The sequence below is a fragment of the Semicossyphus pulcher genome, unplaced genomic scaffold (assembly GCF_022749685.1).
Source record: "Semicossyphus pulcher isolate SPU_LCO1_2020_fin unplaced genomic scaffold, fSemPul1.0.p SCAF_8, whole genome shotgun sequence".
Lineage (NCBI taxonomy): Eukaryota > Metazoa > Chordata > Actinopteri > Labriformes > Labridae > Semicossyphus > Semicossyphus pulcher.
Genome location: NW_027211759.1, coordinates 1,416,462 through 1,443,139, shown reverse-complemented (window position 1 = coordinate 1,443,139; position 26,678 = coordinate 1,416,462). Strand labels below are relative to the sequence as shown.

The window sequence follows — 26,678 nt, the reverse complement described above, 5'->3', positions numbered from 1 at the left end:
CCTACACTTAGCCTTTTATACACTACAGAAACAAAATAAAACCTTTAGTTTATAACAAAAGTGAGACATGTGTTCTCCCTTATTTCAGTGCTACGGTTGCTATATTTGATGTCCCCAGGTTACACTATTGACTGCACGTAAAAACAACAATACACAGTATATAGTAACGCCTTAAACCATGAAGTTACAAAAAAAATAAACGTTTCTGCTTTTTGTCCCTTCCGGTGCCCCGTAGTGGCGGTTTATTGGCTGCAGGCGGATCACAAAACAAACCAGCTTCAGCAACTTCTCGGTTATTAAGTTGTCGTTCAGGGTATGTATTATTACGTATTATTGTTTTTTACACAAAGTCTAAAACACCCGAATCTTTTCCGAACAGTTGAAAGTGGTTTCGTGTTGTTTGACCGGATTTTATGGCAGTTCGATAACTTTATGACCTGTGACTCATTTTGTCTCTGTGTAGCTAGTGTAGTTGTTAGCTTACGTTAACTAACTTTATAAGCTGTTGGTTAGCTTAACTAACGGTGAACTAACTAACTAACACCGGTTTACCGACTGTTGTTGCTGGTTTTAGGTTAAACATGTTTAGGTGAGACATTTGTTAGTATAAGTATAATTAGGACTAAGCCGTTAACAAAGCTGAATTTGATCAAAATGTGTTAGTCAGCTGTTGTCAGTGTCGGCCAACTGATCCGCCTGTCTCATAAATGATTAATCATATTACGGTACTTGCCTGTTGTGCACAGTTTAGTCCGTGTGGACTAAATTAAGGCCAGTGTGACCTTTTGAATCCATCACCTGTTGTCTTCATTTTGTCTTACTATTTATATCTCTCTCTCTCGCTATATATATATATATATGTACATATATACAGTCATTAATCTAATCTGCTCAGTTCAGATAAAGAAAAACTCTTAAACTGGAAATATGTTGTTTTTATAGATGACACCAACAAAGTTTCACTATAAAATTCTCAGTAAAATGAAAACATAGAGTTTGAACAATATGGACCCAGGACATCAAGAACCACCTGGTGTCTTTTAACATACCTGAGTCATAAAACCGCTGAAGTTTAATACAGAAGATCACAGCTGCCAGAATTATTGCCTTATTTTTGAGTGTGTAAATTGTCCGAGAGCTGTGAAATGTTGCCAGGGTGATGTCTCTTTAAATAGCTTGTTTTGTCAAAGCAACAGTGAGAAAGGCAGAGAGAGAGATTAATCCATCATCGTAATTACTTTAACGTTTTTTCTTTAGATTTATAATTTATTTTAGTTCTCTGAGAGATTTCTGCACGGTACATTAATGTGTGTTTATCTCCAGGTGTTGCCATGGAGGAGGTGACCCGCCTGGTGTCGACAGGAGACTGTGTGAAGATCTGGGACGCTGTTTCCATGGCACCGCTGGAGCAGTTTAACCCACACAGCATCAGTCACCCTGTCGCTCAGGCCTGCTGGAGCACCAACAGTATCCTGATGGATGAGTGGATGAGTGGAAAAGATGAATGAATCATCAGCCTAGTTGTAGATTGTGTTTGTCCGACGCGTAATAAGTTTTAATTTAAATTAGTCAATCTAGAAATCTAATGTAACAAATGAACAAGATATGTTGTTTGTTTTTGTTAGATTCCAAAGAGGGCAAAAATCATCCTTCTTTAAAAATGATCCAGCTCTGACGCCTAACAGATCATCGAGGAGTCCTGTGCACATTTCACTGAAGGGAACATTTGTCATTTAAGCTCATCTTTTTTGCAAACAAGGATTTCATAAAGCCTGTGTCAGTTGGAGACAGTTGAAGTTTTGGAGTTGAAGTTGAACCATCCTTGACGAGTTGTTTCAGAGCAGTACCTGGTCACAGCCAGCAGCGGTGGAGACAAACTGGTGGTTTCCAGCCTCAAGTCGAATCCTGTTACAGTCCTGGAACTGGCTGAGGGGGTGAGTGCTAAACATTGTGTTCTGATCATCGCTGCAGGAGACCGTTTAACTTTGAATACATGCTAAAGGTAATGATGAACTCAGAGCGTCCAGGATTCATAAATCCATACATGTGAGATGGCCGGCAGCGTGACTGTATAAACATGTCTTATAAGGATAAAGATCTGACTTTGACACACGACACACTCACCAAAATACAGTTTACAAAAGTAATTTGTCCGTCATGACTGTAAAAAACTTTGATTCCCTGCAGTGTGAACACAGTCTGACAGAATCACTCATGTCGGCTTTCTCTGATTGTTCGTTCAGAAAAAACAAACCCGCGTGAGTCTGAGCTCGTCCTCTCAGTTTGTGGTTAGCGGAGGTTTGGATCACTGCGTTCACATCTGGGACCTGAAGACCAAGAGGCTGCACCGCTCGCTCAAGGTGAGACCTCTCTCTCTCACACACACATACACAAAGACACACACACACACACAGAGGACCACACAGAGCTGAAACATTAGTAAAAAGATAGGTGAAGCGACAGTCTGTGTCTCCTCTACAGGACCACAAAGAGGAGGTGACCTGTGTGTCCTTTAACGCCAACGACAGCTACATCGCCTCCGGCTCCACCAGCGGAGACCTGGTCCTCCACAGTCTGACCACCAACCTGTCCAGCAAAGCCTTCGGCCACGGCAGCAACCAGGTCAGACGCTTTGCTGGCACGTGCAACTACTCTGCGACTACTTACTTTCCACAGAGAGAGAACTGAAGCTTTTTCTTACAAACACTAACAGAACTTTTCTCTCCAGCCGATCCATGACCTGAGGCTGTCCACGCTGAAGCGCTCCCTGCTGGGCAGCGTGTCTGACAGCGGCACCGTGGTCCTGTGGGACTCAAACACCCAGAAGGAGCTGCATGTGTTCGACAGCGCCCACAAGGCCCCGGGCTCCGGCCTCGCCTTCTCCCCTGCCAGCGAGCTGCTGGTGGTCAGCGTTGGCCTGGACAAGAAGATCGTCTGCTTCGACACCGCCAGCAAGATGTAAGACTCAAAAACTTAAAGTATGAATGCAGCTGATGATTATATTAATTATCTATTAAACTAGCGATAACTTCCTCCATGAATCTAAAGATCATTTTTCTGAAGTACTTTTCTGTGGGCTCACTAAGCAATAAATCAGACCTGCCTCTACCTGTAATTATTAAGCACAGTGCATGGCTGCTGTACAGTGTTTACATGACTTTCTGTATTACTGTGTGTGTGTGCGTGCGTGTGTGCTCAGAGTCCTGAAGTCGATTCGGGTGGACAGCCCGCTGACTGCGGTGGACTTCACTCTGGACGGGACGGGTCTGGTGGTGGGATCTACTCAGGGGAAGATCTACCAGTACGACCTGAGGAACTCCAGCGCCCCCACCAGGATCACCGTGGCACATAAAACGTCAGTGACCTGCCTGCGCTACCAGAGCAACAGCAGCAGACTCAAGGTACCAACAGACCAAGAGCATGACGATCATGCTGTTTCCTGCTGAATTTCTTCCTACAGGTGACAGATGAGATCATTTGTTTCAGTTCTTGTACTCTTGTGATGTCACAGGTTTACTTTCAGCATAAAGTAGGACTATAGCTTTGACAGGTAGTAATCGGTTGATCAGATTGGTAGCACTGTTTTATTTTAGGCACTCGTAAGTCACAACTTAAAATCATAGAGGTGTTCATTTGTACTCTTCCTCCCCCTCTCTCTGTTCTTCTCCAGTCCAGTAAACTGGGCTCCGCTAAGATTGCCAGCACATCCAGATCCTCCACCAAGCTGTCCAACAGCCAGTCAGACTCCACTCCCAGTACAGGCCCCGCCTCCCACAGACAGGTGACGAGTACAGGTAAGGTCATCTTTTCCGTCTCTGTGCGTAACATTACACTTGCATTGCATTAGAGCTGCAACTTGCAGTCTATTCAAAACTTTTCATCTTCTGAAATGATCCTCACGACTAAATAAATGGACGGATCAAATAGTGAGCACTGTGTTGTGTCCAGCAGGGGGCGCTGGTGTGGAGCTGATGTCCCGGGAGGCTGAAGGCCAGCAGGGGACAGAGACGCTTCCTGTTGTGGAGAAGTTCAGCAGCATCGGACGAAACAGTCTGGACATGTTCTCTCCGGCTCGGGAAGGTCAGACCTCTGATGATGCATTCACTGCCTTCGTAAAAATCGACTTCCTATGTCAATACAGTCATTAAAGGAACAATACACGAGTTACAGTAGAGGAGAGAACAGAAGTCAGAGCAGGAAGCTGTTCTTCAAGGGCGTAAATGCAGGATAACCTTCAGCTCTTCTTTCTGTCCACCAGACTCTCGGACCCCGGGGACGGCTGCAGACACACTGTTGGGGCGGACACACGGTACGACAGGAAGTCTCTCTCTGGACCCGACAGGCGATTGTTTGAATGCTGCTGCTGGTTCTGGACTCACTCTGATTTTGTGTTTCCATAGTTTCCAGTTTGGAATTGCTGTCCAGAGAGGGGGAGGGGCAGCAGGTCGTAGGTCGGGCCAGTCTGGACATCTTCTCCCCAGTCAGAGAAGGTCAGTCTGCTTCCCTCCACTGGTTTGAACTGGTTTCTACTGGTCAGTGAACATGGCAAAGAATAAGGAGTAATATGCATTACGAAACCAGGTTTCTCCATTTCGCTAACCAGGCTATAAGTGACACCAGGTTTCCTTTACAAAGATGACTGCCAACTTTTTGTCTTGTTCAGTTTCAGACTCTTATTCAGGAGGCGGCTCACATCGTAAGACCCCCCTGGGAACCCCTCTGGTGGCCTCAGCAGGGAGATGCTACAGCCCGCTGTCCGCCTTCCAGACCCCGCCCCCCATCAAAGAGGAAGAGCCAATCACTGCAGCAGCAGCTGAACCATGTGACTCTAGGAAGGTGCTGACCTCTGACCTCAGTCTGTGTCGATAGCAGAGTTGAACCTTTTCAGCCCTGCATGATGTAGAATAATAACAAGGTGATGTTCGTGTTGATTGACAGTCCGAAATGGCCAGCAGCTCCAGTCTGGAGGGTGAGGGTCAGGCCACGCCCCCATCATCCCAGCAGGCCAATCACAGCCAGCCAGCCCCGCCCTTCTTCACTCCAGAGCCAGGCCTGAGGAGAGCCAATGGAATTCAAGCTCAGCTGAATTACGACTCACCTGTCCACAGAGCTCCACCCACCACAGCAGCAGGTAGGGACGCATCGTTACTGTCAGAAACTGTGAGTCGTGTGTTGGCCTGGTTTCTCACAGTCTGTCTGTCTGCCTGTCTGTCTGTTCAGGTGCTGCTCTGTCTGCGTCCGTCTCCTCCTCTCTCTCCCAGAACATCGCAGAGGTGGTGGGACAGGCAGGAGCTGCTCCTCTCACCTCCCTGCAGATCCACTTCATCCAGAACATGATCCACGAGACTCTGGAGGACTTCAGGTCCGTCCCTGACCTTTAATCTTAAACCACAGACGGGTGAATGTGAGACAACTTACTGATTGTCTTTCTCCTCCTCAGGGACACCTGTCACAGAGACATCGTCAACCTGCAGGTGGAGATGGTGCGACAGTTTTACATCCAGCTGGTATGAAACATCAACGTTTTCTCTCGTATCTCTTCCTGCTGCAGCCCGTTTAAAGCCGTGTTCGCTTCTGTCATCATTCATGCTGCTGTTGTTGCTCCCGTTGACTCACTCGGATGACTCACTGTTTCTGTGAGGGTTCAGGGGGATTCTTTGAGTGTGTGATACGGCCTGTTGTGAGCATGAAGTTTATAAAAATGTTTCCCTCGTGTTTGATGTTTTGTGTGTTTCAGAATGAGATCCACAGTCTGATTGAGAAATACTCTGTGAACGAGTCTCTGGTGGAGGAGATCGAAAGGCTGAAAGAGGAGAATCGAAGGCTGAAAACAAACTACTGACCCTCTGATCCAGAACGTTCTGTGCCTGTCGTGCCCTGAGTTCAGCGTCTCAGGCAGTGCCTCCCCTGCACGGTGATGTTTAGGTTAGAGACGGATTTCAACATGGAGCAAGAGTCTTCAGTCTGAATGCAGCCAGAGGTGAGAACTCTGACCTATGGGACTGGCAGAGCTGCTTTCTTTCTTTATCACTGCCTCACGCTGTTGTGCCTGAACAGCAGCGCCTCCTGCTGACTGACTGCAGCATCACAGATATCAGAAGTGTGTTTTCTATGTGCTAAATAAACAGAGGGCAAAATGTCTAAACATGTAAAAATATGTAACTGTATTTTAAAGATCTGGCTGAACTTGTTTGTGTGAACAACAGTAAATACTCTCAGACAGACAGTTTCAGCTGTGAGCTTCCTGTGTGCCTGTTTCATGTTTTTATTGATAAGAACCATTTTGTCTAAAGAATAAAAAAGATTCATATTTAAAATGAAACAAAGGCTCATTTGTGTGACTTAATCTGGAAACACAAAGCAGATAAAACTATTTTATCTCTTTTCTGTCTACTCTGTGTCTTTATTCAGTCTGTGGTCTTTTGAGAACTGAACTCTGAGTCCATCAGTCTGATTCACGTTCTATGTACCCATCTCCATCTGCCACAGCTTATATTTAGTTTGATTTGATTTTTTTACCTCTTTATTACTGTTTCCTTCACTTAGTTTTTACTTATCTGTTTTTTGTTGAGCTGGCAGACTTATTTAATCTTGTGTTTACGTCATAGCAGACTCTTCAAGTCAAGTAAGTTAGTGGTTGTTTTAAATCTTTGCCAAAGACTTAAAATGACATAAAGATATTTTATATTTTCACAACTCTAATGTTCACGTTCAGAGTCCCGCTGTAAGTTAAGCTTTTAAAAACTGAAATAGTGACTTTTATATCCAAATTTCAAAGGAACATAAAGCATAAAAAGTTTTTAAAACCCTCCCAGCTGCTTTTAAAGCAGGTGTGCGCATGCCCGTATTTACTTCCTGTTTTGGTTGTGTATTTCACTGCTGTCACATTGAGCTCGTTACAAACATTCAAGTGATCAGTTTAACGTGCATGATTATAAAACTGACCTGAGTGCAGACTTTCATACAAACCGCAGCCTTGAAGTGACGGTGACAACACGGATTAGTTCGCTATTTTGCAGATTGGAGTTAGCTAATGTTGACGTTAAGTTCGCTAACTCAGCGAGTTCTCAAAGTGCACTTTGTGCCCGAGAAAGTTCAAGCAGCTGCTGCGCGGAGGTCATCACACAGGTAAGAGGATCACTTCAGACTGAATATTAACTATGTACTATTAATAATGCACTGAAAGTAAAGTATGTGTTTATGTTCGATTTAATATTTATGGTCGTTTTACCGTCTGATGGGAATGTAAACAGTCACGTTTGTTAGTTTACAAGATGCTAACTTAGTTAGCCTCTTGCTTGCACAGGTGCTTTTCAGCGTTTAAATTCAGTGTCAAAGCTCAGATTACTTCATAAATACACTTCCTTATTTAGACTGAGACTACGCTTGTTTCTTTTAAATGTGAAGTGTCGTTATAAACTTCACTCGTGAGAATCTTTACATATTACATAACGGGTTTAGGGCCAAATGAGGAATTATTTGTATATTTGTGAACTCAGTTCAGACTTTAAAGAGTAGTAGAAAAAAATCTGAATAAATGTAAAAAAGATTTCTGCTTTATTGGCAGAAGGTAAAATAAATGTCCATATAATTTTGCCTTTATTTGCAGAAAACTAAAATTGTATTAACATAACTTTAAAGTACAGCTGATCGGAGCTATATTATATTCTGTTTATCCAATAAATCTATAATATTCTGCATTTGTAGCTCACATTTTGAGCTAATGTATTCAACAATCATCTGAAATGTGAAACCAGAGCTGATTTATAAATGTAGCAGTAAAAATATGAAGCTTTTGAAATGTGTTGTAGCATAAATAGAAAGTATCAAAACATGGAGTTAATTTAAGTTTGTTTGAAATGTTTTTTTATGGCTTTCCAGCACTAATGAATCTCTTACAGACTCGGCTGCACCTGACCGACTGTCACCATCTGATCTCAGTGTCACTCCTGTTTCAGCTCTGAGCGACGATGGCGAACCCTCTGAGGGCTGAAGTGATCCGACTCTATAAAAATGTGAGTGTCATTTCTGATTGCAGACAACATTTTTGCAGAGGCAGCCGGTGTTCAGTCTTTCAGTCTTTTTAACGCCTTATAAGATTATTAATGGGTACATTAGGGCTTGAATGTAATCCTTAATCAATCAAAGTCCAAAAGAGAGACTTTTTTTAAAGAGGAAGATGATTTTTTAAAACCAGAAACAGCTGCTCCATCGCTCCTTTCAAACACACCAGACTCCACTGATAAGAACAGTAATTTCACCTCTCAGAACACAGGAGTTACTGGTCCACCGCAGCATCGATTGGTTAGTTTTTTGTTAGTGTCTGATTATGGTTTTAAATGATTAGTTTGAACTCAACACAATGACATAGACCAGTAAAGCCTGTGTTCTGTAAGGGAAAATTACTGTTTTAATCGATGGAGTCTGGTGACTTTGCTAATCCCAAGAGTTGCCGATCTACTGCCGCCTCGATTACTTGGTTTGTTTTTGTCTCACTTTAGTGTTTTAAACAAATTACTGCCAAATTTTTGACTAAATTTCAGTCTCAGGTGTGAAAATTCTGAAAAAAACACATTTTCTTTATATCGACACTTTATAGACCAAAAATGTCAAAAAATATTGATTGCAAAATGCTGCTGTAAAATGTATGACCATATTTTATATAACCAACTCGAAATTTGTGAAACAGCAATAGAAGTGAAAAGCTGCTTATCGTGTGTCCTCTTGTTCTCCTCCACAGCTCCTCTACCTCGGGCGAGAGTATCCTAAAGGTGGAGACTACTTCAGGGACCGTCTGAGAGCTGCGTTCACGAAAAACAAGTCTGTGCAGGATCCCGAGAAGATCAAGGAGATGATCGCTCGGGGGGAGTACGTGTCCCGAGAGCTGGAGGCGCTTTACTACCTGAGGAAGTACAGAGCCATGAAGAAACGCTACTACGAGGAGTGAAAGCTTCTGCAGAGACTCTGACTGAGAGAACAAAGTCACATCCACTGTAACATGTTCACGTTATCACAAATACGAGAGGTACTCGTCCTGCTGAAAACACGAGACAAACGTAAGAGGAAAAAATCTTTTAATGAAAACTGTCAGCAGACTGGAACTTCTCCTCAATATAAAACAAAAACAGCAGCAGCTTTAAAGGTTTATACCTGAAGTACTGACAGAAAAACATTTAAATAAAAGTATAAAAAAGACGATTTGTGATCTGATGAGTCGTCTTTCATAAAACACAAACAACAGACAAACTGGAATACTGGCCGGACGAGAGCACAAACCCGTCAGCTCCCTTTAACAAACAGGAGAAACGCTGTTTGGAGGGGTCAGAGGTCAGAGGTGTTGCGGAGCAAGGGAGTCACTGTCAGCCAGGTTTGCTCTGCAGATTGGACAGGTGGTGTTATCCTGTCAGGAGGAAACATAATCAGGCTGCAGATAACAAACGTTTTCATCATCTGTCAATAATTAAATCTATGAAACAGCAGAAAGAAGCGCAGACGGTCCTCAGATGTCCCCAACGTAAAGTTATTACATTAATAATAAAGACTTCAAACTACGATGGCCCTGACAAAGTACTTTTGTTCTGTATCTATTTGGTGCTTTCTCACTTTTGTTTACCAAAACAATCCAGAGAAAGAAATGAACCATAAGTCAGAGCCAGGCGGGCTGTTGGCTGAGTGCACAGAGATGAGAGTGAAATCTCCCATCAATGAAGAGAAGGAATCAGTTTCCCCGAATGTTTCCTTTACGACTCATACAGCCCAATAAAACCTGTCAGGCACAACGTACCATTTTCCTCTTGAAGTCCTTTTAATCTCTTTAACAACTACACAGGTCGTCTGTTTGACAATCGTAATGTGTGTGTGCCGTTACCTTCAACCATCGGTCAATACACGGCACGTGGTAGTCATGGAAGCAGGGCAGAATCCTCAGCTTCTCCCCATCAGTGTAGTCACAGAAACAGATCTGACACCTGTCAATCAATCAGCAGAGCAGACAGAGACACAGATTAAATCCTGACATCACACACTTAGGTCCAAGTCAAGGTCCTGGTTCAGGTCCAGGTCAGACCGGCTGGAGGACTCACTGAGTGTTCCCGGCGCTGCTGGCAGACTGGAAGGTTTTGGTGGGAAACCTCTGGATTTCCCTCCGACTCAACTTTTTGGACACGACGGCACCCTGACGCTCCTCGAACAACAGAAGAGCCTGAAACACGAGTAGATTTACTTTCATGGTAGTTAAATATCTTATTTGAGTCAACTGTACAAGGTTATTGTGTGTTTGAAAAGTGAGCTGAAAGTGAACATCTCTCCTCTTCCTCACCTCGTAGTCATCTCCCTGATGGTCTGCTGAATTCTCAGGCAGCCCGTTCCTCCTCCTGCCCTGCCCACGTCTTCTTCTTTGACCAATCAGATCTGCAGAAACACTTTAACTGTTAGACCTTTCACTTGGACTTATTCTGTTAATGACACTTTTATTCCTCAACATTTGACAGCATTACAGAAAGGATCCCTACAGAGATGGACCTTTTTGTTAAACATGATTCCTCTTTACATCGCTCTCTGCTCTCCAACTATCTTTCTGATCTCACCATCTTCAAAGCCGACCAGAGGAGAGACAGCAGCCAGCAGGTGAGGCATCCAGCTCGACTCCATGTGCGGGTAGTACTGCAGAGAAATGTGCAGAGGTTAACTTCGATATATTACACCACTTCCTGTTCAAAAGAGGAAATAACAAAGGTTCTCCTCTTGGTTTTATTTGAATGTGAAGTAGAACAGTGTCAGTCTCACCCTGGGATGACTCTGCTGATGAAGATAATGCTGCTGATGAAGAAGTTGATGATGGTGGTGGTGGTGGTGTCTGCTGTGTTCCTCCTCCTGGTCAAACTGGGCCTGAGTGAGTAAAGACTATTATAAGTATTTCAGGTCAGGGGTAAAAAAGGTGAGAACATTGCATGGATTTATATATTATATATATATTATATTATGTTTGCGTCTGCCTGAAAACTAATTCCAACAGCAATCATGGGGTAAAACATAAAGCACATAAAAGGAATGAATAGATGTGGGAGCTGAATGCATCAGCAAGACAAAAACAAGAAGACAGCAAGAACACCCGTCCCATGTCGCTGCGTATGTAGTGTTATGTGAATCTGCTATGTGTAGCAGGACTATGGAAGGGGCCCTGGGTACAGGTCTTGTACAGTACTTGTTTAAAGCTGCAGCAGGTAACATTATTAAAACTAACTTTTCCTCATATTTGCTCAAACTGTCACTTTAAACAAACCGTTGTACATGAGAGAGATAATCTGTGAATAAATCCTGCTCCTCTGGCTCCTCCTCCTGCTCCTGATGGCATTTGTAAGAATCCAACACTCCCGAAACACAACAACCAATCAGAGCCGAGCATTCTCTCAGGCTGCTGTCCATCACACGCTGCGCGTCTCCTTACTGAATAAATACAGATACGATCTGTCTGTGTTCCTGAGTGTGTGACCGTGATTTGTGCACATGCATGTCAATGAGCACCTCAAATGGTCCTGGCAGTTCTGTGCTCCAAACCAATACTGCATCTGACCCAGTCAACACGCTCCCACCCCCACACCCCCCCCATCGTATCTACGCGAGTCTCGTAAGTGACCTGTTTTGATCTCAAAACGGCAAATTTCGCCGAAAGGTAAGGAGTTTGCATCCCTGGAATTTCTCAATCTCTGCACAGGTAAGTTTGTGTCTGCAGGTGAAGGATCCTACCTGCAGGCTCCGGGCCAACGCCTCATCTTCCTCCACCTGCACTGAGCGAACCACAGCCTCATCATCGTCACTGATGATGATCTCCTCCGGAGCTGCAGCAGAAACAAGTTACACATCAGCAGCAGCAAGATGACATGATATACATCTGTATCACATCTTGTAAAGAACTGACACATTTTAGATTTTAGTACAGAGGTGAATAAATATCTCTAATGTCTCCTCACCTGTTGACGTGTTTCCCTGCTCGCTGTTCAGCCACCTCCTCTCCTCTGCAGTGAGGAAGGACAGAGAGTCAGAGGCGGTCGCTGCTGACGCTGATGCTGCACTTTGAATCATCCTCTCACGGAGAGGGGCAGTACTGGCTTCTACTGCGGTGCCTGCCACAGTCAAGGCCACCTCCTCCTCTGATGCTGGTGTGAGGTAGGATGTGGAGGACGATGAGGAGGATGAGCAGGAAGATGAGGATGAGCAGGAAGAAGAGGAGGAGGAGGAGGCAGAGGATGTGGACAGCGGCGCCTCCAGCCAGCTGCTCAGAGGAAAAGCCCTCAGAGATGAAGCTGGAACAAAACCAACACTCTGCTCTCCCATCGCTGCCGCCAGCCGCCTGCGTTTGGATCTTTGTGAAAAACCTTGTTTACCAACAGTGGAAAGTTCTGGAGAGTCGCTGACGGCCACCTGAGGACAGAGGACACAGCCGTCACCCTCTGATGGATCTGACAACACTGAGAATAAGTCTGTTAGTGCTGTGTGCTGCAGCACGGTGACTTACAGGACTGAAATGTTCCTCTGCGATCCGACCACGTCGCCTGCGTTTGCCAAGCTGTGGACTGAAACAAACATTAATACATCAGATTGTTCAGACAAAACAAGAATCTTCTGACTGATACAAGTCAAATAGAATATTTTTAACATATTATTAAAAAGTTCATCTCCTCTCAGACATGCACTTATACTTTTAATCTGATGGTTCTTTAACATGTCAGTGTCATGTCTAGATTAACACGCTTTTACTTGGAAATCTTAACGATTAAACCTGTAACATTTCTGTATCTCTCTCAACATGTCAAAAGCCCGACTTGAATTTAGACATGCAGAGAGGGACATTGAAGTGCACCCTGAGATGTAACTGCTTTCTAGGGTCACTGTTATAAATGAATCATCTCAATAATTATCTTAAGAAGCACAGACTCTGTTTAATACACCACGAAACACAGGAAATACTGGTTCATGGGGAGATTTGTATCAGATCAAAAAATAAAAATGTGCTCCCATACAACCCTCTCAAATGTCACAGAGCACTGTGTATGTCTGTAAATCTGCTGTCAAGTCTGAATGAGGAAGTGTCCTGTTAATATTGTCTTGTTGAAACTGGGGAAATTCCTTTTCTAACTTGTTGAGAGTCCTGGTCAGAGGTGACATAAAAAAGAAAGTACAGTTTTAAAGGGCAACTTTCACTTTCTGAATGAAATAAAACAAAAGATTAGAGCCTTGCCCAGCTTGGCTCTGCCGTCCACTTTACAAAAAATATTTCCACCTTTAGTTGCATTTATTGGCACGTTTAAAACGTCACATTAAAAAGATCAAGACCTTGTGCTCTCATACTCCTTAAAAACAGATTAGAGTAATTATGTTCTCTGCATTGAATTTAATACTAATATGCATATTTACATACGGATATTTTTAGGAACAGATGTATATCACGCAAGCAGCCATGTTACCTTGGTGTCTCTGGGACCATGACGGACAGATCTTGGTAGATGGCGTCAGCAGGGTCAAAGACGTAGCCTCGGTTCAGAAGTCCTGGACTGTCCGGCTCAGGCGAGCAGGAGCTTCCTGCAAACGACTCATCCATGACCTCCTCCTGTACTGTTACACACCCGGATCCCCACTCTGTAATCAGCTCAGATCCAGACTCATATTATCCAGATGCAGAGGACAGTCCACCTGAGAAAGAATGGATTGCCGATAATAAGCCGCGGTGAATAATTAGCGAAATAGCACATTTTAATCCAATCTACCCCAAGATAAAACTTGTATTTCGATTTTTTTCATTAACTTGTAATAATAAAAAAGACATTAACCAAATGAGGAGCTAAACAGAGAAAGTTAAACAACTACCAAACTAAAATCATATTTGTTGTTACCAGGAAATTTGTAAAAACAAACACAGTAGCATTAATTTGTTAGCTGAGTTAGCATAGAGAGGTAACGAAAGTAGCTACAGATAAACACGGAGGTTTTCGGTTTAAACGTCAATTAAACAATACTGCTACCGATGTTAACGGGTATATAAACGAGATATCTGTTAACTTTACCTCAATTTTGCAGTCCCTTTGTCAGTTTGAGAACAGATCTGCTGTAGAAGCAACGTTAGTCGCCCCGGTTTCTGAACAGGAAGTTGACTTCAAAACAAGAGCGACAACTTCCGGTAGCAAAAAGTACCGAAAATTCTGTTATTTATATTTGTAGGTTTCAATTTTAGTTTTTATTTTAAATGTGAGAACACCCAATAAATGTAAAACAAAACGGTGTTATGGGTGGACAAGAGACGTGAGCTGATTAAAAGACGGACTATTAGAGAAAATAAATTGCCCTTTTATAACAGTCAGTGATAAAGCTATTGTGTCTTGTGGATAATAATAAAAAAAAGCCTTCCTGTGTTTGTCCAGGTGAAGTTTTTTAAACTGAAGCGGTAGAAGCAGAAGAAAATCTAGATCCTACATCCTAAAAGAAAGGTATTAAAATAATGCAAATATGCATTATGATTGTTCTTAATTTCTTGGCTCTAAAAACAGACCTGAACTGACAACACACTTAATATTAATCATTAATATAAAATGAGTTACTAAACTATTTGACCGGACTGCAGATTTTAAAATGAAAGACAAAACTGAAATGTACAGAAAGCATCGTTTATTTATTCTCTGACAGATGGTCGAGATGATTTCACAGTTTTAGAAATGTCTGGGGGGAAAGTTTGATCTTTAGCTCATCTTTTTCTCATCTGCACACCAAATAATTCATTCAGAAATGTCTAACAAAGATATCTTTGTTTCTGATTTAACTTTTTAAAATATTGTTTAAAAGCAGTAATAATCAGCAACTAATAATCAAATCTAGTGGTCATGTGAAAAATAAACTGCTGTCTCTCTGAATTTAACTTAAACAAAACTATGAAGGATTGAACAGACAATAAGTTAATGCATTTCATGAACTTGTAAAAATGTTACTGAAATTACAAACTCTGACTATAACAGAACAAAGCCGATTGTAAAAAACAAAACAGTGTGTAACCATGACAACGCTACACTCTTGCAACTAGTGAAACATGTTTTCCAACCCACAATGCATCCTTAAAGTAGGAGCTCGCTTCCACGCGTGGTGACAGCCGGCTAGAACAGCATGGACTGCAGCGACTTACGGACTGTGGCCATCTCCTGCTGTTGCTGTGGAAACAAGTATGTGACATCATAAACTTTGACATCATATTCTGTTCAACATAAATAAATATATAAACTTGTTTTTCTGTATTACTGTTTTATTTTCATATATATAATGTATTTTTCTGCTTTTAATTTACATTTTAAGGCTTTCTGGCTTGAAAGTTTTATTATGCTCTGAGGTGTTTCATTCTGCCTAAATGTATTCTGCTTTTCTGTATTCGCGGGGGAATGAACGTCGACCAGTCTCTAAAAATTGTTCAGTTACCTTATCTTTGCCTAAACCCAGAGATTAAACCTTCAGGTGACCCGCAATTATAGCTCCAATTGTTTATTCTGATACCACTGAAAAATATTTTAGAACAAACCACGCTCTTTTTCCTCTGGTGCCTCAACCTAATCAAACTGCAATCATTTTGTTTCAGGAGGAAGTCAGCCTTTTTATAGGTTAAAGATTTAATCTTTAAATAAATGTCTGTTAAGTCTCCTCTATCTATCGCCAAATGAAGTAACACAATGAAGATCGAGCCTATGGCCCACTGATGAAAGCCTTCACATATGGCATATATAGCATTGTTGTTCAACCTGCCAAAGACAATGATGGTGCACTTCTACACCGCCATCGTTGAGTCCATCCTCACCTGCTCCATCACCGTCTGGTACGCTGCTGCCACTGCCAGGGACAAGGGCAGGCTGCAGCGTATCATCCGCTCTGCAGAGAGGGTGATTGGCTGCAATCTGCCATCTCTTGAGGACCTGTACACCTCCAGGACCCTGAGGCGTGCAGGTAAGATCGAGGCTGACCTCTCTCACCCCAGACACAGTCTCTTTGAGACCCTCCCCTCTGGCAAGAGGCTGCGCTCCATGAGGACCAAAACCTCCCGACACAGGAACAGTTTCTTCCCCTCTGCTGCCAGCACCCATGTATAATACTTTGTATTATACGTATAATACAAAGTATAGTTTTTTTTGTTTTTATATTATCACAAAGCGTGCACTGCTAAATGACATACGTACAGGTGAATATCAAGTATTTCCTATCTGCACTCACTGTGTCCATGAGGATCTTCTTCTGCAGTGTTGCCATTTCTTTCTTTAGCTCTTGTTGCGCCCCCTGCAGGAAAGCATTGTGGCTCTTCTCCATGTCATCCATGTTCTGGAGGAAATACAGAATGGGCTTTGGTTTCAATTATCTCCATTACAGGACTTTCCTAACTTCAGATCTAAATACCAACTGTCTTTTGTCCCCACTTGTATAAGTGCATTTGAAATATGAAGAAAAAAATTATTTAACTTTTTTAAAAAGATTCTGCTTTCGGGAATTTTGCTTTAACGAATATTAGACAGCTGGGAGAGTCAGGTGGGAGAGAGGGGATGACAAGCAGCAGAGGGCCCAGGGTTGGTAGCAAACCCAGGCCGCTGCGATAAAGTTTAAGTGTTAAATGGTACATGCTCTACCAGGTAAGCTACCTGGGCGTCCGTAAAAATAGACATTACTCTAGGGACCTTGGTAAGTATTACAGTATGACCCTAGTTACGAAACACCACCTAAACTTTAAAAGACATGCTTCTGAAGTGACGATTTTTGGATGCCTAAGAGGAATTATTTACTGAAAGCCTCCATTTGTTACAGCAGGTGTCAGCAGTTTGTGACCTAATGTATGAAAACAGGTTTTAAAGGCCTGACCTTAACAAACTGCTCATACAGCTGTCTGACAGTCTTCAGCTTCTGGTTTTGCACAACTCGGGCCTGCTGCAGGATCTTCTGCTGCTGTCTGAACAGATTCTACAGAGAGAAGGAACACAGGTGATAACGTGCACGCTCTCTTGCTATTCAGATTTGTCAATTTATAAAAGCCAGTAAATCCTCTTTCATGATTTACATGAGTCACATTTTCAGGTTAGAAAATCCAGAATAAAATCACACACACTTATACCTACATTTGGTGTTTTAACGGGTTAAGATTTCACATTAAAAGGATCCGAGAGGATTTTCTCTTTGCACAGAGCATCGAACCTGTGGCTCTCTCATACAAAAAAAAGGAAGTGAACAAACATTGAGCTTCTCTTCCTGCTCCTCAGCTCGCTGGGCTTCAGTCTCCCACTGTTGCAGCGCGGAGGACACCTGCTGAGAATACTGCTGAGTCATCTGCTGCCTGCACACACACAAACACACACGTTTCAAACATAGCAGTACTATTTCCATTACTGATCTGTGGAAAAGTTTTGGAAACATGGTCAACAGTGTTATGTTGCCCTCCCCTCTTAACCCGCTGCAGTGACTTTGTTTCAAACAGATGACAACAGTTTAAGTGGGTTTTCTCAGTGTGTTCTGGTTTTCCTCAGGGGAAAGGAAGTAGAAAATCAAACCTCTGGTTGTGATAGGTATTCCACAGCTGCTCCAGTTTGTGTTGGCTTCCCTTCATGTAGTTCTTCGTCAGCGACTCCAGACGTTTCTTCTTGGCCTGCATCACCTTACTAATATCAGCTGGAAGCAAATAAAACAGCACTGTATGCATTCATGTTAAACTAACAGCTCCATATACTCACATTGTTTAATACAGATGAGTATATATTCTGATACAAAACAGTACCATTTCCTATATTTAATAACAAGCATTTTCTAATTTAACGTGTTATTGCACACCTGCTCACTTCAGTTCACTGTCAGAGTTAATATTCTTTAAACACAACAAGTCCAACAAAGGAGCTTTAGATAAAACAGGTTTATAGACATTATTTACTTTAAAGACATTATTTACTTTAATATTTAATATATTTTAAGAAGCAATTTATCGTATTTCTGTTGTATTATCTTTCTGCATTTGTACAGACGTACAGAAAATATTTACTTGCTATAAAATCTGCTTCTACTTTTATCTTTTATTATATAACTATTAATATGATAATCTACATTTGTATGTTATTATTATATATATCTTTGAAGTGCATATAAAGATTATTTCATAGATTAAAACTGTGGTTAACATCAGTAAAAACCTGCTCAAAGAGGGAGTAAACAAGACAAAAAGTAAACCAAGCTTGACTTTCAGTAACATATTTGGACCTCATACCCAGGCCTAATGCTACAATGAGGCTCAAAAGAAACACACCTGCACAAAGCTGCTTACCTCCGAATCTCTCCAACATGGACTGAACCTCATTTCTGGAAGTGTACAGAGACACATTACAACCATAAACAGGATAACGAATCCAGCCAACAATAATGTATGTAATAACATATTATTAAAATGGAATACCCGACAGCACATGCCGCCCCTTCCTCTTCAAAGTCAGCTGCAGGTCTCTTTTTGGCCAGCTTGTCCACAATTGGAGTTTCATCTTTAATCAGTCAGAAAAATTCAAAGATGTCATTTTTAATCACTGGACAGGTGTCACAGGAGAACACCAGCTAATGCTAAAGTTAGCTTCACGTACCTCCTCTAGCTTCATCCTCTGAACCGCTCAGCTCTTTCTTTTCTTCCTCTTCAGTAAAATCAAACACTTTATCACATTTTTCCTCAGGATGTTTTTTCTTCATTTGTTTTTTTGCTGATGCCATTCTTCCAACCGTATCTGTCGGCATAAATTTAGTTAATACTACCCACCTTATCAACCTAGCAGACAACACAAACTTGAATCCGCTAACGGCTAACGCTAGCCAAGCATTTGTTACTATTTTACAAAATGTCATTAACAAATTCACACAACACACTTTAGGTTAATTCTCGAATAAAACCGGACCTGTATATTGGCGTGTAACTGCAGCGGTACTTTCTTCAGGGGCTTTACTTCACTAGTTTTGACAAACACTAAATCAAGTTAAGCTAACTGGGTAGACTAGCCTCTTGAATTACCCGCCTCGATTCCCGCCACAACCAGAATGAGGCTGCAGTTTAAAGGACCAGAGTTTTTTTAAGTCAGGAAATATTTAAATCAATCACTGAAGTAAAGAACAGTTTACGAACAGTAAAAACACTTTATCACAAATAAATGGCCACACTTGGCAATTGTAATTTTGTAAAATTATGTGGGTAAAATCGGGAAAATGAAGATAGGAAAATGTCCTCTGTGGTTGAGGTTTGGACTGTTCATTATTAGCATCAATGTAAAAGTAGGATTTGCTGCTATAGTTGGTTGAGGTGGAATTCATTTTCAAATATTTTGTATAGGACTGCAAATTATAATTATTTTCATTATGGAATAACCAGCTGATTATTTTCTCCACTATTTAATTCACTCTTTGGTTTTAAGGGTAACCCTAACCCAAAATTATGAAAATACTGAGAAATGCCATAGAAAAGACCCAGAGCTGAAAGTGACATCTTAACAAACCCTCACATCTGAGAAGCTTGAACCATGAAAGTGGCATGTGGCCGATGTTAACCTGTTTTATGAGCATTAAAATATCAATTGAAAAAAAGTGAAAAGATTTTCTTGTCATGAATTGCCAGAAGTTTTAACAAAACATGATTTCAGAATTCAGCAAGGAAACAATAAAGGAAGCGTTGTTAGGCCACAATATCTTCTGACTCCAACACCTTTTATCAGCTCTGAAAAACAATCAACACATACACATTTATGAAAACATAATTCACTGGAAAAAAGTTAAACTGTTGTAGAAAAAACTTTATTTCTCATTTTACTTCCTGTCTGTCCTGGAAGTGAATCAGGATTGAGACACCAAAAGTTGTGGGTTTTCATGACTAATCTGATTTTTTTTAAAGTTCATGATGATGCAGAAAAATCTGCAGCTGTGAGTTTCAGTTCAGTCAGATATCAAACTTTTCTTCACAGATACAGTGTCCGTTCTCTTCGTAGTCCTCTCGAGTCACCACGATCTCGTCATAGTCTGGACTGTGAGCCAGCAGCTTCCCTCCTTCCCATGAATATGAGATGGGACTGCAGGACAAGACGGTTAACACAATTAATAAATAATAAAAAATAACATGCAACTGTACATAGTTAAAATGTAACTGCTTCATTTGAGCTGGTCTTAGTCTTTTCCTTGTGTATTTGATTATTTTATTTCCTGTTTGTTATTGTTTTATCTTTACTGGAACTGGAACTGGTATGCTGTCTTGGCCAGGTCTCCCTCGGAGAAGAGATTTTATCTAAAGGGACTTCCTGGTTAAATAAAGGTTAAAAAACAAACAAACGTGTATACATTAGTACCAGTGAAAGAGGAGTCTTATTTAGAAACCTTTTCACAGACAGTACTACAAACTGCAGTACAACTAGAGCAGGACTGTTGCATGTCTGTAAGAATCTGCAGTTATGGACAATATAAAAGGTTAACAGGAGATATCTGCTGCATCGGTCTGGATTTTCAGTTCAGATGGATGTACTTTAGCAGCTCAGTCTGTATCATGCTTTAATTATATCAATAAGGAAATTATAACCATATTTATTATTTGGAACATGCATCTGATTCATGGTTTTAATGTTGTTTGTCTGCCTGGTTTCTTGGAACACATTGTTGGTTGAGTTGAAATATTCTCTGGTCTCCACAGATTGAAATCCTGACCCACATGCTGGACTGCAGGGGGTCTAAGATTGCTGCAGTAGTACTCCCAAACACCTGGAGCGGCGATCTGTGCTATCACCACTAAAAAAACAAACATAAATCAACATGAATCTTACTTTGGAGGCAGCAGCACTGACACAGGGAGGTGTGCGGGGGCGAGTGATCGTAGCTCCGCCTCCAGTCGCTCTCTAAAGCCGGGAAACAAAGTGTTTCCTCCGGTCAGGACGATGTTCTGGTAGACGTGAGGCTGCATGTCTGAAGGAAGAAAACACAGTTAGAGGCTTCTCACACTCACACATACAGACGTGTGTGTTACATTTAATGTAAACTTAGAAGTGAACATGTAATCTGCATGTAGACATACAGTTCATTCATTAGCTGTAACTCGAACACCAATGTTTGTATTTATTTTCAAACTGAAGTGCTGAAGATTTTTAGTCTTTATGAATAATAAGGATAAAAAGATTAGCTCAGAAAACAAAAGCGATTAAGAGATGCAGGCCAGTGTTTGATCGTCTCAAGATAATAAAGAGAAAAACACTCATTAGAATAATTTTAGAAACATGTATATTGGTAAGTACAATCATGTAAATACACATAAAAACCATCATAACTCTTCATAGCACTTTCTGCAAACTTCTATCTGCCTCACTTTCAGAATGTTTATATCTTGTGTTTAGTTATATCTTTAGTCTATTCTAGTAGTTATGATATGTGTATTATGTGTTCTTGTGCAATGCCTGCAAAACCTGCAGCTGTAAATCAAACAAACAGCTTTGGATCAATAAAGCACATTTATCTGTTTACAGATTTATGGGTCTGAATGGGTCTTTTGGGTTTATATGGTTTATTTTCTTAAATATAAGCTGGATGTCAAATACAAGACTGGGAATAAAACAAGGGTGGAGCACTGTCTGCTGTCTGTTATGTAATGTGCTGCAAATAAGCATAATGCACAATGACATGTCTTTTATTCAACAATATAATAACACTTAGTTCTTCCGGTTTTATCCAAAGTGTTATCTTCTTATTATAGTGAATGCAGGTTTATTGATGTCTCAGACAAACTGAATTTTGTAGTTACGCACAAGAGCCACAAGGTGGCAGCACATACATTCGAATTGCTATATTGAGACTGTTGTCACTAATAAAAGCTTGTAAAGAAATGAAAGGCTTGTGTCCACGGACATGCTGAAAGGCTTTCAGTTTGAAACAGATACATGAAGTTTGTATTAACAGCAAAAACATAGTAAAATGGAGTGGATCAGAAAACAAGGAGGCTTCATACTCAAATATGACCAAATATACTTTTCCAATGAGTGAATTACAAATAGAGCCTGTCGCTATTATAGGCCTGTACTCTCTGCAGCTCAGGCTCCCAGCTCATATCTGAGAATTTACTGGCAAATACGTTTTCTTGAAGTTCTCTTCTGTGCTTATCACAGGTGAAAAAAGCATCAACAGAAAATCGATCCAGCCAAAACTCCTTACCCAACAGCTTGATAAACACGTGTTGGACCTTGAAGTGTTTTAATATTTTGCAACAAGAGCACAAGCAGTGAATGATGCTGGAAGTCTGCATCACTCTTCAGACATGAGGACCAGTGTTAGTATGTGGTCTGACCTTCTGGCAGGGACTGGATGGAGTGCACGATGGCCTCGGGGATGCCCATCTCCTGGATGCCGATGTCTGACGGGTGGAAGAGCATCTCAGGAACAGCGAAGCGCTCGTTGGCCAACCTCAAGATCTGCTCTCCTGTTTTGTACTTTCCACTGAAGACCATCTCCTCTCGAGGCTGGAGTATGAAAAGACCAAAGAAGAGGAACATTGATGACAGCACGTTTACTCAGAAATGTCACTCAGAAATAACAACTTATAATAAAAATGTTTTCTCACCTTGCAGAAGCCTTTTTTGATGGAGCTGAAATCAGGAAGAACATAATCCCTCATCACAGAGTTTTCCTCCCCCTTCATCCTGACAACAGAGCACACGCATAAGAAACATCATTCATCTTATGAGGAGCTTCCTGATAAAACACCTTAAGACAGACAGTCGGTAACTGCAGTATGAAGAGAAAGCAGCAGAGGTTTGCATGTCTAGGTGGATAACTGGCAAACCAGGGCCCTTTGTTTTTTTATTTTTATTTTTTACACATTTTGGGGCCTAAATAACAACAAGAAACAAAGCAATTGAGGCAGGAACAGGTCAGCAGCTCCTGTGTCCTGAGAGCTTAAATCCCTGTTTTTCTGAATTGAGTCTGGTGTGTGTGCAAAGAGCGATGTAACGTCTGTGTGTGGTTAAAACAATCATCTTCCTCTGTAACAAAAAGGTCTATCTCTGTAGGGATCCTTTCTGTCATGTTGTCACACACTTAGAATAACAATCTGAGCCTGTCAGTGGAAACAACAAGAACTTTTAGCGGACGACCTTTGACCCATCAAGGATTATGTTGCAGCCATTACAGCCTGTTTCACTGCTGCAGCATGAACACATCTACTGGAGACCTTGCTAACATTTTACACCTACGACCCTTTAAGTTAATAAGTTGAGGTAAGACTGAAAATGTTTCTTTCAATCAAATGGCACACTCCAGTTTAAACTGATAGGTCAACTTTATGGGGAAACATGCTCATTTGCATTCTCTCCAAGAGTTAGATGAGACTTTGCTGTAAAATAAGAATTAAAATCACTCGATATAAGTCTGCTAGAAATAACCAATTTGTCATTTTAAATTCTTCCAATGCAAATTAGAGATTTTCAGCTTTATAAAAAAATGTACTTCACTTTATACTTTGGGTTTTGTACAGATTAAACTAATGATATATAACATAGTAATCTCTGAGCTTTAGAGATCCTGGCAGGTGGATGTTGTTACTTTTAACAGCTAGCATGTTGCCAGGCAAGCTGTTTCCCCTCAACCTCAAATCTGTTTGCTCACTGTGCGATCTCCATGTCCTTGTAAAACTCCTGGGACACGTAGCAGACGTCTTCTTTCACTTGGTTAATTACATGAGTTTCATCCATGACGTGAAGCTGCCTGAAAGGAACAGACACATTATTTAGTTTCACTTAGTCTTGATAAAAAAAAGAACCTTTACTTCCTTCCACCTGAGACCCAAAGACTCAAACAATCAAACAACAAAACGGCCACGATGAGTGAGGAGAACTCACCTATATGAAATGATCTCCTTCAGGTGATTGGTCAACAGCTTCCCGCCTACATTGACCCTGTGAGATAAAAGAAACAGATAGGTCATCAGCTTTATGTTGTTTTCACTGTTGTAATTAGGATGTCATTATGTTGCAGTCCTCCAACCTGAGGATGCCGTCCTTCATCTTCTTGCTGCGGCAGTAGGGGGCGATGTGGGTGAAGGAGAATCCGCTGTCGACCACCAAGCAGCAGAGCTCCGAGGGTTTGGAGTGGAAGAAGTGATGAGCGCTGAGAGAACCGGCTGCAGAAACAATTCACCACAAACAGACGAATAGAAATGAGTGAAGCATCTCCTATTCCTGATATTTTTACTCTAAGTAAATCTCCTGCATCTTCATGTCAAAAGCAGCCAGAGAAGACGGATCAACATCTGATCATGATCCTCCGGGGCAGCTTCCTTTTGAGATTTTCAGGCACGACCCTGAGTTGACCCAGAACTCTCTGGGAACACCTTGGGACCCCAGGATGAGCTAGAAGATGTTTCCTGACTCTTTTCTGGCTTTGACTGTCTGAACTGTAGTAGCAGATTATTTTGGAACATATGAGTGAAATCTTACTGCTGTGTTTAACCTGAGCAGGAAGTGCTGTCACGCTCTACACTTGACTCACAGTTTATCCTGAGAGCCGACTGGAACTGGTACTCCTCAAACAGGATCTCATTCATGGACTCCTGGATGGAGGAGAAGTTAAAGTACGGCTCGGTGATGATGACGCTAGTGTCTGCAAAGTCCACCTGCACCAAGAACACACACACACACACACACACACAGATTCAGTTAGCATAAAATATGATTACAAATATCTCCCATTTGTCCAAAAACATAAAAGAGAAAAGAAAAGGACAAAAATCCATCATTCTTAAACCTTAAACATCTCCTTTCCAAACAGATGATCCCACACTTTCCTCTGGACGTCCCAGTTGACCAGATAACCCTGAAGAATAAGACAAAACCATTAAAAACTAGTCCTTCATAAAGCTGCAGCCTCCACGTGTTCAACTCTCTCACCTTCTGGAAGGGCAGGATGTAGAAGAGACCTGACGGATCTTTGATCTCATCGAGCTGATTGGCTGTGAAGGTTTTTAATCTGGACGTCTTGGAGCGAAACTGACAGTTTGGGATGACACTGAGAGAGGAACAGAGTGAGACGGTCACACTCACTTTTTTTATGAATAAACTTCCGAATTTCAGTTTCAGCCCCGAATATTCAGATCTGCTTCTGAATTTAGTTCTATACGGTCTATACGAGAGGACGGAACGGTGCTTTCACAGAGGGCAATGCGTAACGTAAACGTTATGTACTTAATGTAAATACCAGAGAAATACCGTTGTTAGTATATTTACACTATTAGCTGTAAAATCACCTATCTTACTAACATTAGTCACCTTACCTGACTTTCTCCTGACTGTATCCTATCTTCGCAGTATAGGCCCCGTTGTCCAGAACTAACGTGGCCATTTTAGAGCCTGTACTGAACACATAAAAGTGTAATATATATACAAATTCAATAATATTCCACGATTAAAAAAACCCAGAGCACATTTCTAGACTTATGATAACACAAAGCTCCGCCATGAATTCTTCTTTTACTCGTTCCGCCAATCAGTTTCTTCTTCTCTTCTGTTTCCGGCAGACTTGACGCTCCCAGGTAGCCAATCAGATCTTCTCCCTTACTAGTCTTCATGATCATTGGCGGTTCGTATAGCCAATAAGATATGAGGTTTTGGGTCCTTTCAGAGACATGTTCGGGGGCAAACAGGAACCATTGACTACTTTGATTCCGTTGAACAGAAATCAAAACGTGAGTATATTAAAGCTGCAAATGCTTTTGGACAGGCATCAATTGATTTCTTAGAACTCTCTGCTGTTTTATAACATTATCATTTGCTTATGTCATGTCGGTTAAAATGAAATATACTTGTGAATGCTGAATAGTCATTCCCCATAAAACTAATAGTCTTCATTTCATTGCTTGAGTCATTACACACAAAAATGTTGAACTAGTTGTCAAAATCTGTCAAGCTAATTTTATACATTTTTTAATCTTTTTTTCCCTGAAAATGTCTCCTGAATTGAACAATTTCTCTCAGGTGAACCTCAGCTTTCACTGATGAGAAGGGCTGTGTGAAGCATTAGCTGCAACCAATGATAAGCCCCTTCTCCACAGTCACTCAGAGCTGAATCCCATGAATCCCCACTTTACAAGCATATATGAACCAAGCAGGACATAGTGTGTACCATTTCTACAATACTGAAACAGAAATGAAAGGTCAGCCTCGTGGACGAGGGGTGAGGATGCGGGGAGGAAGGGGAAGGGGACAAAACAGGGGAAGAGGAAGAAGAGGCCAAGTAGGCGGATTCCTGATGAAATCAGGGCTACAATTGTGGATCATGTTGTCAGTCATGGCCTCACAATGGCTGAGGCTGGTCGAAGGGTGCAGCCAAATGTTGGGAGAGCCACTGTAAATTCAATTATTCAAACATTTCGTCGGGAGAACAGGTGTGTATAATGGACAGTGATTCAGCACTAAACAATCTGCACTGCACTACTGTCATTGTGTCATACATGAAGCTCGCAGCGGGACAAGAACTTGTCACTTTTTACATTTTACATTTAGACATGAAACAATTGTACAGTGTGTCATCTGAAGGGAACAGCAACAGAGTGAAGGAGATCCGTCACCAGTATGTACAGGTAAAACATGTATGTGTTCTATGCATACTCTAATGTTCAGCGCTGTAAACTGTTTACT

At 41.5% G+C, this 26,678-nt stretch overlaps 5 protein-coding genes across 7 annotated transcripts; 2 read left to right on the top strand and 3 right to left on the bottom strand.

Annotated features, from left to right (window-relative positions):
- The first annotated feature begins 239 nt into the window (after nt 1-239).
- nedd1 (NEDD1 gamma-tubulin ring complex targeting factor) lies at nt 240-6,295 on the top strand. Of its 2 annotated transcripts, none has more exons than XM_069686677.1 (16): nt 240-313; nt 1,324-1,467; nt 1,840-1,934; nt 2,244-2,360; nt 2,482-2,622; nt 2,729-2,958; nt 3,200-3,401; nt 3,671-3,794; nt 3,952-4,080; nt 4,259-4,309; nt 4,401-4,490; nt 4,664-4,836; nt 4,939-5,131; nt 5,221-5,362; nt 5,441-5,507; nt 5,738-6,295. In XM_069686677.1, exons 2-16 carry the CDS (start codon nt 1,332-1,334, stop codon nt 5,840-5,842), a joined length of 1,995 nt encoding a protein of 664 aa, XP_069542778.1. In that variant the 5' UTR covers nt 240-313; nt 1,324-1,331; the 3' UTR covers nt 5,843-6,295. The 2 variants fall into 2 exon arrangements, with proteins under 2 accessions (XP_069542778.1, XP_069542777.1); XM_069686676.1 differs by having other exon boundaries at nt 3,949-4,080.
- Nucleotides 6,296-6,872: 577 nt separating this feature from the next.
- Nucleotides 6,873-9,504, top strand: lyrm5b (LYR motif containing 5b). 2 transcript variants are annotated; one of them, XM_069686412.1, is made up of 3 exons: nt 6,873-7,128; nt 7,959-8,015; nt 8,741-9,504. In XM_069686412.1, the coding sequence occupies exons 2-3, from the start codon at nt 7,971-7,973 to the stop codon at nt 8,945-8,947; spliced, it is 252 nt and encodes an 83-aa protein (XP_069542513.1). In that variant the 5' UTR covers nt 6,873-7,128; nt 7,959-7,970; the 3' UTR covers nt 8,948-9,504. The 2 variants fall into 2 exon arrangements, with proteins under 2 accessions (XP_069542513.1, XP_069542512.1); XM_069686411.1 differs by having other exon boundaries at nt 7,902-8,015.
- LOC138612898 (uncharacterized) lies at nt 9,058-14,132 on the bottom strand. Its single transcript, XM_069686410.1, has 11 exons — nt 14,061-14,132; nt 13,464-13,689; nt 12,515-12,572; nt 11,970-12,420; nt 11,746-11,837; nt 10,786-10,887; nt 10,587-10,662; nt 10,319-10,410; nt 10,083-10,201; nt 9,869-9,968; nt 9,058-9,400 (listed from the first exon to the last, which is right to left on the bottom strand). The coding sequence occupies exons 2-11, from the start codon at nt 13,595-13,597 to the stop codon at nt 9,329-9,331; spliced, it is 1,296 nt and encodes a 431-aa protein (XP_069542511.1). The 5' UTR covers nt 13,598-13,689; nt 14,061-14,132; the 3' UTR covers nt 9,058-9,328.
- A 1,005-nt stretch (nt 14,133-15,137) lies between these two features.
- Nucleotides 15,138-18,771, bottom strand: sycp3 (synaptonemal complex protein 3). The gene is made up of 8 exons (XM_069686968.1): nt 18,624-18,771; nt 18,446-18,527; nt 18,317-18,351; nt 17,556-17,673; nt 17,242-17,341; nt 16,873-16,971; nt 16,237-16,341; nt 15,138-15,191 (listed from the first exon to the last, which is right to left on the bottom strand). Exons 1-8 carry the CDS (start codon nt 18,769-18,771, stop codon nt 15,138-15,140), a joined length of 741 nt encoding a protein of 246 aa, XP_069543069.1.
- A 991-nt stretch (nt 18,772-19,762) lies between these two features.
- Nucleotides 19,763-25,516, bottom strand: actr6 (actin related protein 6). Its single transcript, XM_069686675.1, has 11 exons — nt 25,316-25,516; nt 24,933-25,050; nt 24,790-24,858; nt 24,535-24,658; nt 24,031-24,166; nt 23,886-23,942; nt 23,653-23,751; nt 22,610-22,688; nt 22,337-22,508; nt 20,829-20,967; nt 19,763-20,087 (listed from the first exon to the last, which is right to left on the bottom strand). The coding sequence occupies exons 1-11, from the start codon at nt 25,381-25,383 to the stop codon at nt 19,958-19,960; spliced, it is 1,191 nt and encodes a 396-aa protein (XP_069542776.1). The 5' UTR covers nt 25,384-25,516; the 3' UTR covers nt 19,763-19,957.
- Nucleotides 25,517-26,678: the final 1,162 nt, after the last annotated feature.